The 17,272-nt window shown below is 39.7% G+C and overlaps 1 protein-coding gene across 1 annotated transcript in view; it reads right to left on the minus strand.

Moving 5' to 3' along the window:
• The window catches only part of Fam120a (family with sequence similarity 120A), a 110,649-nt gene that overhangs the window by 75,288 nt on the left and 18,089 nt on the right, over positions 1-17,272 (minus strand). Inside the window, exons 2-3 of the mRNA XM_042686918.1 lie at positions 13,262-13,508; positions 9,499-9,581 (exon numbers count right to left, since the gene is read on the minus strand). Coding sequence (XP_042542852.1) covers positions 9,499-9,581; positions 13,262-13,508 — 330 coding nt within the window. The remainder of the gene's footprint in view (positions 1-9,498; positions 9,582-13,261; positions 13,509-17,272) is intronic.

The raw sequence follows: 17,272 nt of genomic DNA on the forward strand, positions 1-17,272 counted from the left end.
TCCCTTAGCTTTTTTACCGAAGATCAGTACTCTAACCCTTGAATAATTTCCAGCTTTTTGCTAGTTCATTGGAGATAAGAGTTTCATAGACTCTTTAGGCTAGCTTCAAACTGCCATCCTCCTATTTCTGCCTCCTAAGTAACTAGTATTACAGGTCTGAGACTTTGGCATCTAGCTCAGACTTAATTATATTTATATTTATTTGTATTTGTTTATTTATTGGTACCAGTTCTGGGGCTTGAACTCAGGGCCTAGACCATTATTCCTGAACTTTTATACTCAAGGCTAGGACTGTATCACTTGGAACTTATAACTTTTTTTGGGTACTTAATTGGAAATAAGAGTCTTACAGACTTTCCTGCCCAGGATGGTTTTGAACCTTGATCCTCAGATCTCAGGTTATATATTTTAAAACTCAAAAACATTTTTTAAGCTATGAATTTGTTTAAATAAAGCCACCATATTGTATTCCAACTGTTAAGTCCACTATACTCAGAGGATTAACTTGAAATTCATGATTCTTTTTCATGTACTATTGCTGACTAAAGACTCTTTTAAAACTTTTTAACATTTATCATGATAGTGGTTAACATGCCTACTAATGTGTACTATGCATCTTGATCAGTAACTCCCTGCTGACTATCCTCCTCTAGCTCATTCTCACGGGCCTCTCAAGTTTCATTTTCACATGTGTACACTGATTATTATGACTATTTGCCCACTATTCATCTTCCCATCTGGCCTCTCCCCTTAAAATCACCACCAGTCAAGATGTGTTTCAGTTTCATGGATTCATTTTGTCTTGATATTTGGTTATAATTGTCATCCAACATTGTTCTAACTTTAAAAATTGTTGTTGGGGCTGGGCTTGTAGCTCAGTGGTAGAGCATTTGCTTAGCATATACAAGGTACTGGATTTATCCCCAGCACTGGGAGCAACATAATTTTCTAGTGTTAAATATTGGTGATTATTCCACAGCTCTGTAACAATGAAAAATCATTAAGCTATGCAAAATGTTGGATTTTTTTTTCTTTTTTGGGGGGGAGGGGTCTGGTCGTGGGGCCTGAACTTTGGGCCTGGGCACTGTCCTTCAGCTCTTCAGCTCAAGGCTAGCGCTCTACCACTTGAGCCACAGCGCCACTTCAGGCTTTTTTCTTTTTGCTTATGTGGTGCTGAGGAATCAAACCCAGGGCCTCGAGCATGCAAGGCAAGCAAGCGCTCTACCACTGAGCCACTTTCCCAGCCCCGGATTTTTTTTTTTGGGGGGGGGGGGGGTACAGTCCAGTCGTGGGCCTGAACTCTGGGCCTGGGCGCTGTCCCTCAGCTCTTCAGCTCAAGGCTAGCACTCTACCACTTGAGCCACAGCGCCACTTCCAACTTTTTTTCCCGCTTATGTGGTGCTGAGGAATCGAACCCAGCGCCTCATGCATGCAAGGCAAGTGGTCTACCACTGAGCCACCTTCCCAGCCCCAAAGTGTTGGATTTTTATGGCACATTAATTACATTACCAGTAAAGATGTCACTAAAAGGGAGGGTAAGGAGCACTCTGGAGTAGCTGTGGAACACCCACGTCTAGACAAGTAGAATAGACAAGTAGAAAGATAGTTCATGCCAGACAGAGGTAAAAAAAAGAGGCCAGAATCTCTAAGACAGGGCAAAAGAGGTCAAGAGGGAAAGTCAATACTGGACAAGGCCTAAGCTAATAGCCAGAGACATGATGAAGTCACAAAGTACACAAAACTAGGACTGTGTTTCTGCTCAAGGGACTAGTCCAAAGAACTGTCTCTAAGTGCCAAATGGGTGGGGGACACCACATATGTGAAAGCTAATCTTTATTTTCCAACCCGGAGGATACAGCCTAAGACCATTTACATGTTAAGCAAGTGCTCTGCCATGGACTACATCCCTGCCTCTTAGTCTTAAAAAGGTAACATTCTTCAAGGTGAGCAATGCCCTGGAGACTCTAGTGGCCTGAGTGTGATAACAGTGCCATCATCCTCCGGTGCAGCACAGTACAGGGAGTAACATACCCTCCACACCAGCACTGTCATGAAGTTCAGAATAAAGTACTCTAAGCAAGAAGTGACAAAGGTCACCCGGTTAGGAACAGAGCTAAAACTATGGACTTACAGAATAGAAAATGTTGCTATTTTAAAGACTGATAATGTGATGTTTGTTTAAAATGAACTTACAACATTTCAGGATAAGCAGGGAGAGTAAAACATTTATCACTGAACATCCTTCCTTGCTCACCTCCTTCTGGTCTATTCCAATGCCTCAGAACTGTAGCACTGCAGACTCAGACTGAGCAGGTGCTTTGTGATGTCTCTGCCCCTGCTAGCTAGGTGCCCATCTCATGAAACATGTTGCCTGGAAGCCCTATCTATTCCATGAAAAAGCAAGCTCAAGAGAAACCATATGGCCCTCTCTTCCCAGAAGAGCTCAAATTCCAACAGATTCCAGCTGATTCCTCAGAATTATATGATTTCTAGCTCAGACCAGAAAGTATAAATAAGCAGAAAAAAATCACTGGGTTCATTCTTGTATTCCATTTAACAATTCCATATATAAATTTAAAATGAGCAAAGAATAAATTTCTCACTAAATCCAAGCCTGACAAAGCTTGAAGCCATGGAGTGATGGTGGCTCATGTCTGTAATTCTAGCTACTCAGGAGGATGAAATCTAAGAATCACAGTTCAAAGATAGTCTGAGCAGAAAAGTCTGAGCAACTCTTACCTACAATTAATCAGTAGTAAGTACAGGCATGATTCACATGGTAGAATTCAAACCTTAAGTGAAAAATGAGACTGTAAGATCATGGGTTCAAGCCCCAGTTTGGGCACGCACACATCATGATTCACATGGGTTTGGGCACGCACACATCATGATTCACATGGTAGAGCTTAAACCTTGAGTGAAAAATAAAACTGTAAGACCATGAGTTCAAGCCACAGTTACACACACACACACACACACACACACACACACACACACACACACGGCTATTTACCAAGAAGTAGGGATATAAAATGCCTTTCATTTCTATACTGTTTGGGCCCTTGTTCATATTTTTGTAGTAAGAAAAATGTTTTTAAAATGACAACATAGTCCTCTAAGACAGTAAAAATGGGAGGGAAAAAAGTATGAAAAGTTAGACTAATAAGATCAAATCTAGGTAAACTACTGCATCTTGTCTATTTCCATCTTTCCCTGCATTTTGGCTGGGTGAAAAAAGAAAATAATATTTAATACATTTGTTCTCTAGGCCTCTAATATTATTTTCTCTGAAGCCCCAAGAACACTTAAGATTTTCAAAAATTTTTCTTGCTCTTACTGCCTAAACTATAGAAAGATGTAGTGGGAATATATATTAAGCTAATTTTACTAATATAGAAACAGGAATTCTTTTGTTGGAAGATAGACTGAGCTTAAACTATCCCTCTCCTGCTATCATTAAAAAAAAAAAAAAAAAAATGAAACCCAGGAGCTGGGGAAGGTAGCTAAGTGGTAGAGTACTTGCCTTGTATGCATTAGGCCCTGGGTTTGATTCCTCAGCACCACAAAAGCAGAAAAAGCCACAAGTGGCACTGTGGCTCAAGTGGTAGAGTGCTAGAGTTGAGCTGAAGAGCTGAGGGACAGCGCCCAGGCCCAGAGTTCAGGTCCCACAACAACAACAAAAAAAGTGAAACTCAAAAACAAAAAAAGACCTCAAACAAGCAGCAGCAGCTTATCTTCCTATTTATAATGTATACCCAACTTTATTTTAAGGAAGTATTTCAGAAAAATACAGTCATGGCCAACCTAGCTCCAATGGAGTTAACACAGTACACTTGGCACACAATAAAGCTTCAATGTGCATGAAACCCTGCAGTTCCTCTTGAAAGAAAGCTGGCTCCACACAGTGCCAGTGACCCACACCCACTTCTCCAACCACAGCTGTATGGACAAGGGCCAGGAACAGGCACTACTGGAGCAGCCTGTTGAAGAGTACAAGACATCCATCTCAAAAGAGATAGAAGATAAAGAAGGGGCCTGCACTCTACAAGTGATACAGTCCCACACAGTTGCAGTACAACACTGAGGGCTGTTGTCTATTCCCAGAAACCCTGGTTCCCAGACACCTTGCTACTCCCAGAACCAGACTCCACTGCCGTACCCCGGACACTTTGGTTAAAAACCATAAGATGAAGCCGGGCGCTGGTGGCTCACGCCTGTAATCCTAGCTACTCAGGAGGCTGAGATCTGAGGATCGCGGTTCAAAGCCAGCCCGGGCAGGAGAGACCGTGAGACTCCTATCTCCAATAAACCACCAGAAAACCGGAAGTGGCGCTGTAGCTCAAGTGGTAGAGCGCTCGCCTTGAGCTGAAGAGCTGAGGGACAGCGCCCAGGCCCAGAGTTCAAGCCCCACGACCGACCAAAAAAAAAAAACCATAAGATGTAAAAAATATAAGGTTAGGGTAGTTTTCCTGATGTATATAGATTGTAAGGAAGATGGTGAAAAGCAAGCAAATGGAAGTGGTATGGTTACAAACATTGACAGAAGTCAAAACAAAAAGGAAGGCATGACAGAGCTAGAAGCTGAAAGAGCTCCTAGAAGATGCAGGACAAAACCAGAGTGCTTTGGGGAAACAGTGAGAGGATCAGGGGGGACATCTGAGGACATCTCTTATCTGAATCAATACACTGACAGAAGTAGGAATTCTCAAAAAGAGTGGAACAGTGATGTGGAGAGAGCAAAATAGAGACTTGCTTAGTGGAAAACAAAATAAGTACTGGCAGTGGAGTCTGGGTAGAAGAGAGGCAGCAAGAAGCCTGCAAGCAGGGGTGTTCTAGACAGAGCCAAAAAGGCATGAGGGAATCTGGAAGGTTATAGCCAAACCTACAGGGTCAGAAACTCAAAATACATGCCCACAAGCCCAGGACTGGCAATAAATATGCCCACATAAAAATTTCCTTAACTAATCAGGATGCAAAACTATAAAGTCATATACAAAAGAATCCCAAAAAGCATGTTTTTAAAAATCACTCATTTAGTGTGTGCATATGGCTAGGAGGAAGTCTTGTGCCAGGGCTAGTGACTGCAGCCTCACAGCCTTCTATGGGCACCTGCTAAACTGGGGTTGTGTGAGGTAACTAGTCACTAATCCTCAGACCCAGACAAACTGAACAACATATTTTCAGGGCACAGAAGAGAAATGAGCTCAGGGACTATCACTTGAAGAGAATACAAGCCAAGTAGCCCATAGACTTCAAGATTTGAGCTCTGCCAGGATTTAACAGACCACAGCAGTCCAGGACAGGATTGGTAGCAGTAGCCCCCTAAAAGGGCCATGATACAGTGGCCTAGTTTTTATTATTATAAATATAATATGGTCTCTTCATAACTATGAAATTGTCACACACACACACACACACACACACACACACACACACACACACACACACACACAGTGATAGGATGTTCATCAGAAAATTAAAATGAAGTTTCTCACTTATTTAGAAACAGGCCAGTAAGAAGGACACTCCAAAGCCAGTGCCGGTGGCTCATGCTTGAAATCCTAGCTACACAGGAGGCTGAGATCCGAGGATCAAGGTTCAAAGGCAGTCAAGGCAGGAAAGACCTTGAGACTCTTCTTCAATTAATCACCAAATAACTCAAAGTGGTAGCTGTGGCTCAAGTGTACACAAAAGAAATCAACAGTGCCCCAGGCCCTGAGTTCAAACCACACACACACACACACACACACACACACACACACACACACACACGGACAAGGAGGAAGAGGTGGCACACATGGAGGAGGAGGAGGAGGAGGGCGGGAGGGAGGGGGGAGGGAGGGAGAGAGGGAGGGAGGGAGAGAGGGGAGGAAGAAGAAAAAGATGAAGATAACACCAATGACAGATACCCCAACTATCTCAAATAAATGAACTATTCTCCAAGGTTTCTACATCCAATGAACAGAATACCTTCCTAAGACAAGAAAGTGCAGCCTCAGGTATAGATGCCAGATCTGTCTTGAGCTCCACACACTCACCCTGGCCCCAGGATTCTGTCTCCAGCTGCAGTCAAAGTCCTTACTGACAGGGCCAGCCTGGCCACTGAGCCTCTAAGAGTACAGCAGAAAAACTCAGATTAAAAGATGTTGGGGTTGAGGTTTGCAAGAACACACCTGTTTGTTTGTGAGAACTCCTTATTTTTCTCTCTTTTATTAATGAACTCAAGGAGGTCTAGAAGTGCCTCTCCCAATCCTAGCCTAGAACTTTAGGCTTTATATACATTAAAAAGTTTCATGTTGTCCTGAATACAAACAGATTATTCTATTTTTGTATGTGCTAGGGCTTGAACTCAGAGCCTGGACATTGTCCCTGAGCTTTTTTTTTTTTTTTTTTTTGCTTAAGGCTAGCACTCTACCACTTGGGCCATAGCTCCACTTCTGGCTTATTAGAGATAAAGAAGCTCCCAGACTTTCCTGTTGAGGATGGCTTGGAGTCTCCAACCTCAGGTCTCAGCATTTTGAGTAGCTAGGGCTACACAATAACACCCAACTCCCTCCATCTATGCGCAGAATGGTACTGTTCACAGAAGTATGCACAAAGGGTCAAAACATGTAAGTAGCAAGCAGATGCACTTTCTGAACTTATCTCACAGCCAGTGTGCTTGTATTTCAGTATATGATTAAAATTTTACAAGTCATTAATTGGAAAAATTATTTTGGATTGCTATTATGGCCAAACAAATACTCAACAATTTTCAAAATATACATGATAACAATGGTTAGAACTTGAGGATCCAATTTTAAGGACTAAAATAAAATACTGTATCAGGACATGGTGGTATATATCTATCATTTCAGTCTCATTTGGGCAATTGAAACAGTATACAGCCAACCTGGGCTACACACTTGAGACAATGCCTGAAAACAAAGCAACAGGCAGGGCATGGTGGCACATGCCTATAATCCCAGGTACTATTAGCTAGAGACAGGAAGATAGAGAAGCTTGAAGCTAACCAGGAAAAAATGAGTACAATACTCTTATCTGAAAAACAAAATCATAAAAGGGCCAGGGAATGGATCTTAAGTTCAAAAGCCCCAAAACAACAAATAGATACCATCAATAACCTTTGGGTGTCAACTGGAAAACTTTGAAGATGTATCTAAATTCATGATATTAAGTAATTATAATATTGTTGATGTGTTTAACAATAATATGATTGAGAATATAGAGAAACAATATCCTTATATTTAGGTTGTGGTATTGCAAGCTAATGTTTTCACAGGTCAAACAATATATATCCAAAATAGTTTGAGTTAAAACAAGACAAAGATTATATATATATATATATATTCATTCCATGGCAAAATGTCAACAATCTCTATACCAAAATGATGGGCATAACAACTTTCCGTCCTTTCAACATTTTTATATTTCAAATTTTCTTTAAAAATTAGAGAGAACACAATGAGGATGTTACAAACTGAACTGGTTTTACAGTAACTCCTCAAACTATTGCTCACTTCTAGGCCAATGACACACAATACAAGAATGGAGCAACTGAGACACATGAGACCCTGGGAGATGCTAAGTCATGTCCTTCCAAAGAAAATCAATCCTCTAATAAGTGAGTGTTCATTAGTGTCTCCACTTATAAAAACCTACTGCTTAGCAGCTCTAATGAGCACCTGTGCATCACTCTAAGTCCCTGCTAATCAGAGACTACGATTTCAATCTGTATTTCAATCACAGTATCATCAGGAGCTTAGGGCAAAGATTTCAGATCCTGACACTTCATTCCTCAGAGTACCACCAATAACAAATAGAAAGCTTTTCTCCCTCAAGGACAAAAAGCAAAAGAAAACAAATTCTAACAAGAAGAGAAAAGCCAACTTTTAAAACCAAACTCTGAAAATAGCCCAAACTAAGAACTATTAAAACATTTTTTCATCACACCAATAAGACATAAAGAAGGCAAGAGTTCCTAATTAACAAGAAACAAAATGAGAGGTGCAACAAAGGAATTTTGCTCAAACCTTGAGGACCAACACACTTAAAAGTAAAAACAAATTATATCAGTTTATGACAAGAGGGCCATTCTAACAAAATTCAGAATTTCATAACAATGCATGCCTTGAAAAATCATTCACTTTGGGGCTGGGAAGGTGGCTCAGTGGTAGAGTGTTTGCGTGGCATGCAAGAGGCCCTGGGTTCAATTCCTCAGCACCACATAAGCATAAAAAGCCAGAAGTGGCACTGTGGCTCAGTGGTAGAGCACTAGCCTTGAGCTGAAGAGCTCAGGGACAGCTCCCAGACCCAGAGTTCAGGCCCCACAACTGACAAAAAAGAAAAAAGAAAAATCTTTCACTTTATCTCACCAGTCTGACTGTAAGGAAGGAAACTACTCCCAGAGTTGGAAGCAGATAGAATATCCAAGTCTTCCCAATTCCCCAAGTCACAAACCACACTTGTGCCTAACAAGCCACAATTACAGTGATAGGAGTCATTAACAAGCACTATCTCAAATGTGCTGCTGGCACATACCAATTTCACTCATTACTGTTACATCATGTTATCACCAAACACAAGCTCCTCACTTTTTCACTTCAGAGATCACAGAGAAGTGCCTCTTCTGACATTCACTGCCATAAACACGGAGGAAATCAAAAGGTAGAAAGGCTTAAAAAACAATTGTTAACAAAACAGTAAAAATGGAATTGTTCTCTAATGAACTTGGATCTCTAAATTCACTACCTAATCTAAAATGCATTATTTTATAACTATAAAATTAGTTAAGAAAGTTATAAAAGTTCTCAAATTGTGCTAAAAGATACTGATCTAAGTGAGAAGTGACTTATTACCAACTGGAAGAAAAAAAATATCCTTTATTTTGACAGGACCAGAATTTGGATCTTATTAGGCAGGCACTTGGTAACTGAGGAAAAATTAGTAATTTTTTGTTTTTAAGTCAAAAATAATGTATAAAAATTTCTTCCATGGGCTGGGAAGGTGGCTCAGTGGTAGAGCGCTTGCCTTGCATGCATGAGGCCCTTGGGTTTGATTCCTCAGCACCACATAAGAAAAAAGTTGGAAGTGGTGCTATGGCTCAAGTGATAGAGCGCTAGCCTTGAGCTGAAGAGCTGAGGGACAGCGCCCAGGCCCAGAGTTCAGGCCCCACGACCAGACCCAAAAACAAAACAAAAACAAAAACAAAAAAAATTTCCTATTTACATACATGGCATTCCTTAAAGGGCATTTTCTAGGAATTTATGAATTTACTTACAGGTGCTGGAAGCAGGAGTAAAATAGTTGTTTTCTAAGGGAGTACAAACCTTGAGATGAGGAGAAAATGTGACAATGCTAAACAGGTAGTGTGTTTCCATAGTGTTCTGTTATGCACCTTATTTTACAATAAAGTATACAACATATACTAACATAAAAGCAAAATCAACACCAAAAGCAACACTTGGTTAGTATGAATACTAGAAATGAAGTATGTACCTTTAGTGAGGCTAGTGGATGTTCTGGACCAAGTAAACTCCAATGAAAGGAAGCCAGATCTTCATCAGGTAGTATGTGATTTCCTAGAATAGCACAAAACATAAAAGAATCATCATAAATAATATAGGGAAGCATCATACATGTTGTTTTCTGATATGCACCATACAATTTCCAAACAAATAATATTTTTCCATTTTGTAATATGTAGCAACCTAGAGCAGGCAGACTCCTTGCAGCTGTCTCATATTCCCCATATAGTTCCCACAGCTTTTAGATAACCACTTCCAGCCATATTAAATAAATTCCACTTTTTTCAAAACGTAAGTTACACAATGACAGAATATCACATATTGACTAGATCTAAGCTTGATTTGTTCATGAAAACAGTTGTGGCTCAAAAATATGTGAACAAGGCACAACTGTCAAATGCAGAATCAATAGTTATAAAATCAAAACAAAATTAAATGGTAGAGACTGCTGACTGTAGCATCAATGTCACCAATGAACAAAGCACACATAACCTATAGGACTAACACATGCCACTCAGCTTTCTGTCCTATCACTGGAGCTAAGCATACCTTCAAATAAAAACTGCATTAAACTTGAGAAACTACATATTCTATATTCACAGAAGTATTTCAATGCCCAATAGCAGCTGTACTATGTTTCTTATTTCAATGCAATTTAAAAACAGCAATTTCCTAAATAAGTCTTTGATTTCTATAACTCAGTTAATCACATCCACATTAAAACAGCAGGTTCATTAGTTAGCTGCTATCAGAAAGCAAAACAAGTTAAGATCATTTGAATATTGCTACATCATACTGGTCCAAACACATTAAACAGAGCTATGAGCTACCAGGATGTCAAGAAGAGCTAAGTAAGCCAAGCCTTAACTGTCCAGATGATTGAGTTGCACTGCCCTCCTCTGTTAATAAATTCTACACAATTTTACTGTGAAATATGATAAATAGGATGTGTCAACCAGGCACCAGTGACTCACTTTTTTTTTTTTTTTTTTTTTTTGCCAGTTGTGGGCAAACGTGAGCTACTGGTGCCGTGCTACACTTGTATTACTAGCTACTCAGGAGGCTGAGGTCTGAGAACCACAATTCAAAGCCAGCATGGGCAAAAAAGCACATGAGACTTTTATCTCCAATTAACCACCAAAAAAGCTGGAAGTACGAGCTGTGGCTCAAATGGTAGAACACTACAGTCTTGAGCAAAAGAGCTCAGGGAAAGCACCCAGGCCCTGAATTCAAGCACCAGGACTGGTACCATCCTTCCCCCACCAAAAAATGAAGTGTTCGAGGTTGAAGATTCAATTTAATAAATTACTAAGCTAATTCCAACACTACTAATAGGTGAAAATTTGCATGAAATACTTAAATCAGTTAATTCACTCAACTTTCCTAAGACAAAATTTAGATAGCTAGTTTTCTATTACAGAAGAAAAAAATAGGCTTTTTCATTTAAGGATTCTGAAACCTTTCTAAATAGAAAGCTAACCAAATTAAGACCTTACCCCTAACTTGCCTAAACTTTTAAGAGATTCTAAGACCTAAATTAGTTGGATGAAATATTCTATTTATTTTAAATCTTCACAATATAATTAGCTAGAAAGGTATGACTTGGCATTATTTACCAAGAAATGTACTCAATATCGCTTAATCCTCCACATTTCAAATTAGTAAGGTGTCCATGCTACAATAGCATACAATTTACACAATTTACATAATTTGCAAATAAATAAGCAAACATGGAACTTTCTATACAGCCCCCACCCAGATACTTTTAACAGAGAAGCATTCCGTTCAGTATTTTAAAAAATAGATTTAGTTTCATTTTAAACCACCAAACCTCAAAAATCACTATTCCCTAAGAAACAATATTTGAAATTAGATCCAAAAAATAACTTGTGAAATCAGAATTTTGCTGTTATATAATAAAACCTAAAATAGTATTTTGCAGTGCTTAAAAAAATTTCTCAAAGCCAGGTGTCAGTGGCTTACGCCTGTAATCCTAGCTACTCAGGAGGCTGAGATCTGAGGACCACGATTCAAAGTCAGCCTGGGCAGGGAAGTCCAAGAGACTCTCATCTCCAATAAACCATTCAGAAAACCAGAAGTGGCACTGTAGCCCAAGTGGTAGAGCGCTAGCTTTGAGCTGAAGAGCTGAGGGACAGCGCCCAGGCACAGAATTCAAGCCCCGTGACCAAAAAAAAAAGAAAAAAATTTTTTTTCTGAAAATAACCCAGTGTAATTCCCCTCTGAAACAGCTCAAGACTGGGCTCCTAACTTCTATAGAAAGCACAGTACCTGGGCTGGGAATCTGGCTTGGTGATAAGAGTGCTTACCTAGCATGCAAGAAGGCCTGGGTTCCATTCCTCAGTACCACATAAAAACAGAAAAAGCCAGAAGTGGCACTGTGGCTCAAGTGGTAGAGTCCTAGCCTTGAGCAGAAGCAGCTCAGGGACAGTACCCAGGCCCTGAGCTCAAGCACCAGGACTGGCAAAAATAAAATAAAATAACAAAGCACAGTACCTTCATTAGAGAATGCACACCTCCAAAAAGATCTTAAGTGTCCCTAACAGCCCTGACTCCCACCAAAATCTCAGGGTCTAATCACAAGAATGCCTCACTCATAAACATATGAACTTCTATCTGGACACAATTACCACAAGTTCAGCAAATGAGAGCTACAATTAAATAGCTTGAGACATGCACAAAGAGAAAAAGGAAATAATTACACTAGTCAGACATAAAGTGACCACTTGAAAATTGATTATAAAAATCTTAGTTAAAACAGTATTTTACTCAGGAGGTTGAGATCTGAGGATCTCGGTTTAAAGCCAGCTTAGGGTAGGAAAATCTGTGAGACTCTTATTTCTACCTAACTACAAAAAAGCAGGAGTTGTGGCTTAAGTGGTAGAGCACTAGCCTTGAGCAGAAAAGCTCATGGACAATGGCCAGACCAGAGTTCAAGCTGCAGGACCAGCACAAAAACACAACAATATCAACAAAAAAAAACAATATTTTGGACTTGGAAGTATGGTTCGAGTGGTGGTTCGAGGGAATGAAAATAAGATTTCATTCTTTCAGGGCGTATGGCACAAAAATTCTTCCAAGAGAATTTTTTGTAAAAAGATTATACATTCATTTACAATACATATTATACATTTACTTAAAATAGTTTTGAAATAATGAGTGTCCTAGGAGTTGGAGTAAGGCAGACAGATTCAAGTGCTAGATTTGAGTTCAACCCCCAGTACTGGAAAAAAAAAAAACAAAAACAGGTAGCAAGTGTCTGGAAAAACCAAGTTATTTTTTTTCTTAGTGTTTAAATACATAATTTGTACCACAAGTTTAACTTCTAACACTTTTTTTTACCCTCCTCCCCTCCTGCTGTCTAACACTTTTATAGTGGACATGTTAATATCTATGACTGAGAAATGTCATTTTCCTAAAATTTTTACTCACAAATTAGTTTTTTAGCACACACACACACACACACACACACACACACACACACACACACACACACACATTCACACTAAATGAAATTCAGGACTGGAGATTCAAATACCAATACTAACCCCAGAAGAAAGAAAAAACAGTACATTATCAGCTCTGCAAAAAAAATATCATAAAGAATGCTATAGAAGAGCTTTCCATCAAAACTTAAATGCATCAAATCTTTAAAAGATCAATGTGTTCAGTGTTTAACTCCCTTATAAGATGAAGTTTCACACTGCTCCACCTACCTAATAGAGCAGCAAAAATAGGAAAACGATTTGGGTTCAGGTCCAGTTGCTTGGCAACTTCATGCATCAGATATTGGCTTGTCGTGAGACTTTTCCCGTTGCGGCTCAGTTTTAGGGCATGGGCACTGAAGTAGTAGGGGATGTTGCACAGTGCATAATCGGAGTCATAGGCCACCAAACCATGGAAACCATTCTCTCTGCAGAAACCAATCACTTCTTGATGGTGATCCTCAATGCTCTGGGCAACCTGTGTGAATGCGAACAAAACTTCATCAGGTCTGGGGTAAAACTGTAGCAGCATGTTCAACTAGCAGACATTTTTGTACATAAGGGGCAAAATGACAAACGGTAATTTTTTTTTTTTGGGTCCGGTCATGGGGTCTGAACTCTGGGCCTGGGCACTGTCCCTCAGCTCTTCAGCTCAAGGCTAGCGCTCTACCACTTGAGCCACAGCACCACTTCCGGCTTTTTTCTTTTTGCTTATGTGGTGCTGAGGAATCGAACCCAGGGCCTCACGCATGCAAGGCAAGCGCTCTACCACTGAGCCAACTTCCCAGCCCGACAAATGGTAATATTATCCAGGAGAAGCCAGTCAAAAGTACCTTTAATAAAGTGTGTAGTACATAGTAGGAAACCTCTGGGGGAAATCAGATTCAAGTCATCTGTCAGTATCTAGAATGCAAATTAATTTTCCATGCTTGATCAAAGTTCACCTTGACTGAAAAATACACAAAGCTGGCAGACTCTTTTGATAGTGTTTTGAAGGAAGGAATAAACGAAAACAGGAGAGGGGAGAATAAAGGAAAAGAATAGGAGGGAGACAGAGAAGCCACCCACCTTCAGTGGCTTCAATTTTTTGAAAGTAAATAAAATGCATTAAATTTCTATGACAGTTTAGTTCTCCCTCTTGCCACCTCCCAACCAATCAAGGCCAAGATAATATCCCTCACCTACTGTCTCTGGTCCTACTTCCCTGAGATGTTCAACTCAGGAATTTAAAGATATGTGTACTCATTCTAAAAATAACTGCCATAGCCCACATCAGGACTATTATTTGGACTAGCTCTAAATAAACTGTCACTTTAGTGATGAAAATTTAAGCCAAAGCTTCTTTACTTCTGAATCTACACACATGTACATGCAAAGAAACCATGCACACCAGCTCAGCTTTCTATAACAAAGAACAGGTACAGAAGCAACACCACAAAAAAGGAGAAATCCCTCCTTATGAAATCCCCTAGAAACACCCAAGAGCACTGAAAATTATATTTCAAGTCCAAGACCACCTATTTTTCTCCTACTAATTCAAATACTCCTTGGTCCAACAAAAATTCTTGATGTTTGTGTCCACAATAGCTATGGTACTTCAGACACTAGAACTTTAAATCAGAAGATCCAGTTAAGAAGGGAAAATTAAATTTTCAGAGACTTAAAAAGAGAAACTCACGTACCTTTAACCTGAAATTTCTACAACTCCTCCTACTGTGGTTGTACTGAATAAAAAATTAAATTACATTTAAAATTAAGTTCTAGTGTCCAATGTCTAACATTCTAACTGAAAATCACAGACACAGAACACTTCCATCACCTCAGAAAAATCTCACTGGCCATGAGTTAATCTCATTCACATTGACTTTCATAATAGAAGTGACTTCCAAATATTGTTGGAATGTTAGCTATAATGCAATCTTCCTGACAGGCAAATAAAACCTGTTAAAGACATTTATTTAAAAGAAAAGCAACTTTCTGAATTCTCTTGGTAAAATGTTCAATAAAAATATTTTACTGGGGCTGGGAAGGTGGCTCAGTGGTACAGTGCTTGCCTTGCATGCATGAGGCCCTGGATTCGATTCCTCAGCACCACATAAGAAAAAAGAAAAAAGCCAGAAGTGGCATTGTGGCTCAAGTGGTAGAGCGCTAGCCTTGAGCCGAAGAGCTGAGGAAAGCGCCCAGGCCCAGAGTTCAGTCCCCACGACTGGACCCAAAAAAAAAAAAATTTTTTTTTTACTTTGCCGAGCGCCAGTAGCTCATGCCTCTAGTCCTAGCTACTCAGGAGGCTGAGATCTGAGGATCACAGTTCAAAGCCAGCTCAGGCAGGAAAATCCATGAGATCTCTCATCTCCAATTAACCTGCCAGAAAACCAGAAGTAGTGCTGTGGCTCAAGTGGTACAGCGCTCACCTGAAGAGCTCAGGAACAGCGCCCAGGCCCAGAGTTCAAGTCCTATGACCAACCAAAAAAAAAAAAAACTTTTTAAGAAAAAAAAAATATAATGCTCTACCCCTTACAACATGCTATTCCATCCTTAAATTTAAAAACATTGGAGCTGGGAATGTGGTTTAGTAGTAGAGTTCGTGTCTACCAAGCATGAAGCCCTGGGTTCAGTTCCTCAGTATCATAAACAGAAAAAGCCGGAAATGGTGGCTCAAGTAGTAGAGTGCTAGCCGTCAGCACAAAGAAGTTTGGGGACAGTCCCCAGACCCTGAGTTCAGGCTCCAGGGCTGGCAAAAACAAAAACAAAAACAAAACATTGTATACTAGTTAAAATAGGAAAGTATAGTTTTTTTAAAAAATCTCTAAGTGGGGCTGACAAGTTGGCTCAGTGGTAGAGTGCTTGCCTCACATGCATGAGGCCCTGGGTTCAATTCCTTAGCACCACATAAGCAGAAAAAACCCATAAGTGGTGCTGTGGCTCCAGTGGTAGGGCACTAGCCTTGAGCTGAAGAGCTGAGGGACAGTGCCCAGGCCCAGAATTCAAGCCCCCATGACCACAAAAAAATAAACAAATAAAAATCTCTAAAATTAGGCTGCTTCATCTTCTGATTTCCAGAAATGATAATTTCTCAGTCCACGTTCTTTACCCCAAATAATTTTATTACACAGAACTTAAGGAAGAGAACCCCTAAGCAGGTCACCAAGGAGTATGTCTGGGACAAGTACAAGGGCCCATAAACAAATGTGCACATTCTCAGCCAAGAACAACCCCAATAAACTCCACCAGGGATCAAAAGCCAAAGAAGGAAATGAAGTCTGAGAGTCGGGGGGCAGGGGGTAGTCAGGTCTAACCTGTCAGCTTTCAAATAACACTGTGAGTGTTTTAAAAGAGCTGTATTTCAAGAGCTGTAAAACGTTCATGCTCTTTGACCTAGTAACCGCAGTCCAGGAAATAGAACCTAAAAAAAACAAACCATCAAATAAAAAGTATTACAAACATAAAAAAAATCATAGTACCTTCTTTAGGAAAAACATAAATTAACATTATTGAAGATAGGTATACCACCAGAGTATTGTAGAGATGTGGAGAAACTTGTGGAAAGTTTCACAGTAAAAGATTAAACAAGCATTTCAGAATACAATATATGGTGCATACACAACTATGTGAAAGTGTGCTTTTAGAAATAGACACACTAGACACTATGTTGAAAATGAACTATACAACTATAGGTAAGGATAGAAGGGAAAAACTGGTAGAGAGGGAGGAAAGGAGTGCTACTGACCAAAAAGAAATATACTCTTTACTTACATAACTCCCCAAATATTTCTAAGTTATCTATAAAGATTAATAGTGACCAATATCCTGGAGAACTTTATAAAGCAAGGTAATATATATGCAGTCCATGTTCACCCCTTTCTCTAACAGAAATGCTTGTTTATTCCAAACATTTATTTTCATATGGGCATAAAAAAATAAAGTATAGCTAGGGATGGTGGCACATGCCTGTATTTCCAGCATTCTGGAGGTTGAAGCAACAAGATTGAGAATTAGAAGCCAGCTGTGATACATGGCAAGATAGTATGTCTCAAAAAAATAATAAATTAATGTAAAAACTATTAATAACCCACTACAAATTTTGCAAATTATTAACAATATCTTAATCCTCCCCCTAAAGGCACATACAACATTAAACAAATAGCTACTTGCTAGAATTATAGTCCAGAAACACAGGTAAAGTCACATCCATAAGTGCAGGCACCACACCTGCTGCTCAGAGCTCAACCTGTCCAGGCCTCC

Source organism: Dipodomys spectabilis, unplaced genomic scaffold (genome assembly GCF_019054845.1).
Source record: "Dipodomys spectabilis isolate Male_0828 unplaced genomic scaffold, ASM1905484v1 ptg000098l, whole genome shotgun sequence".
Classification (NCBI taxonomy): domain Eukaryota; kingdom Metazoa; phylum Chordata; class Mammalia; order Rodentia; family Heteromyidae; genus Dipodomys; species Dipodomys spectabilis.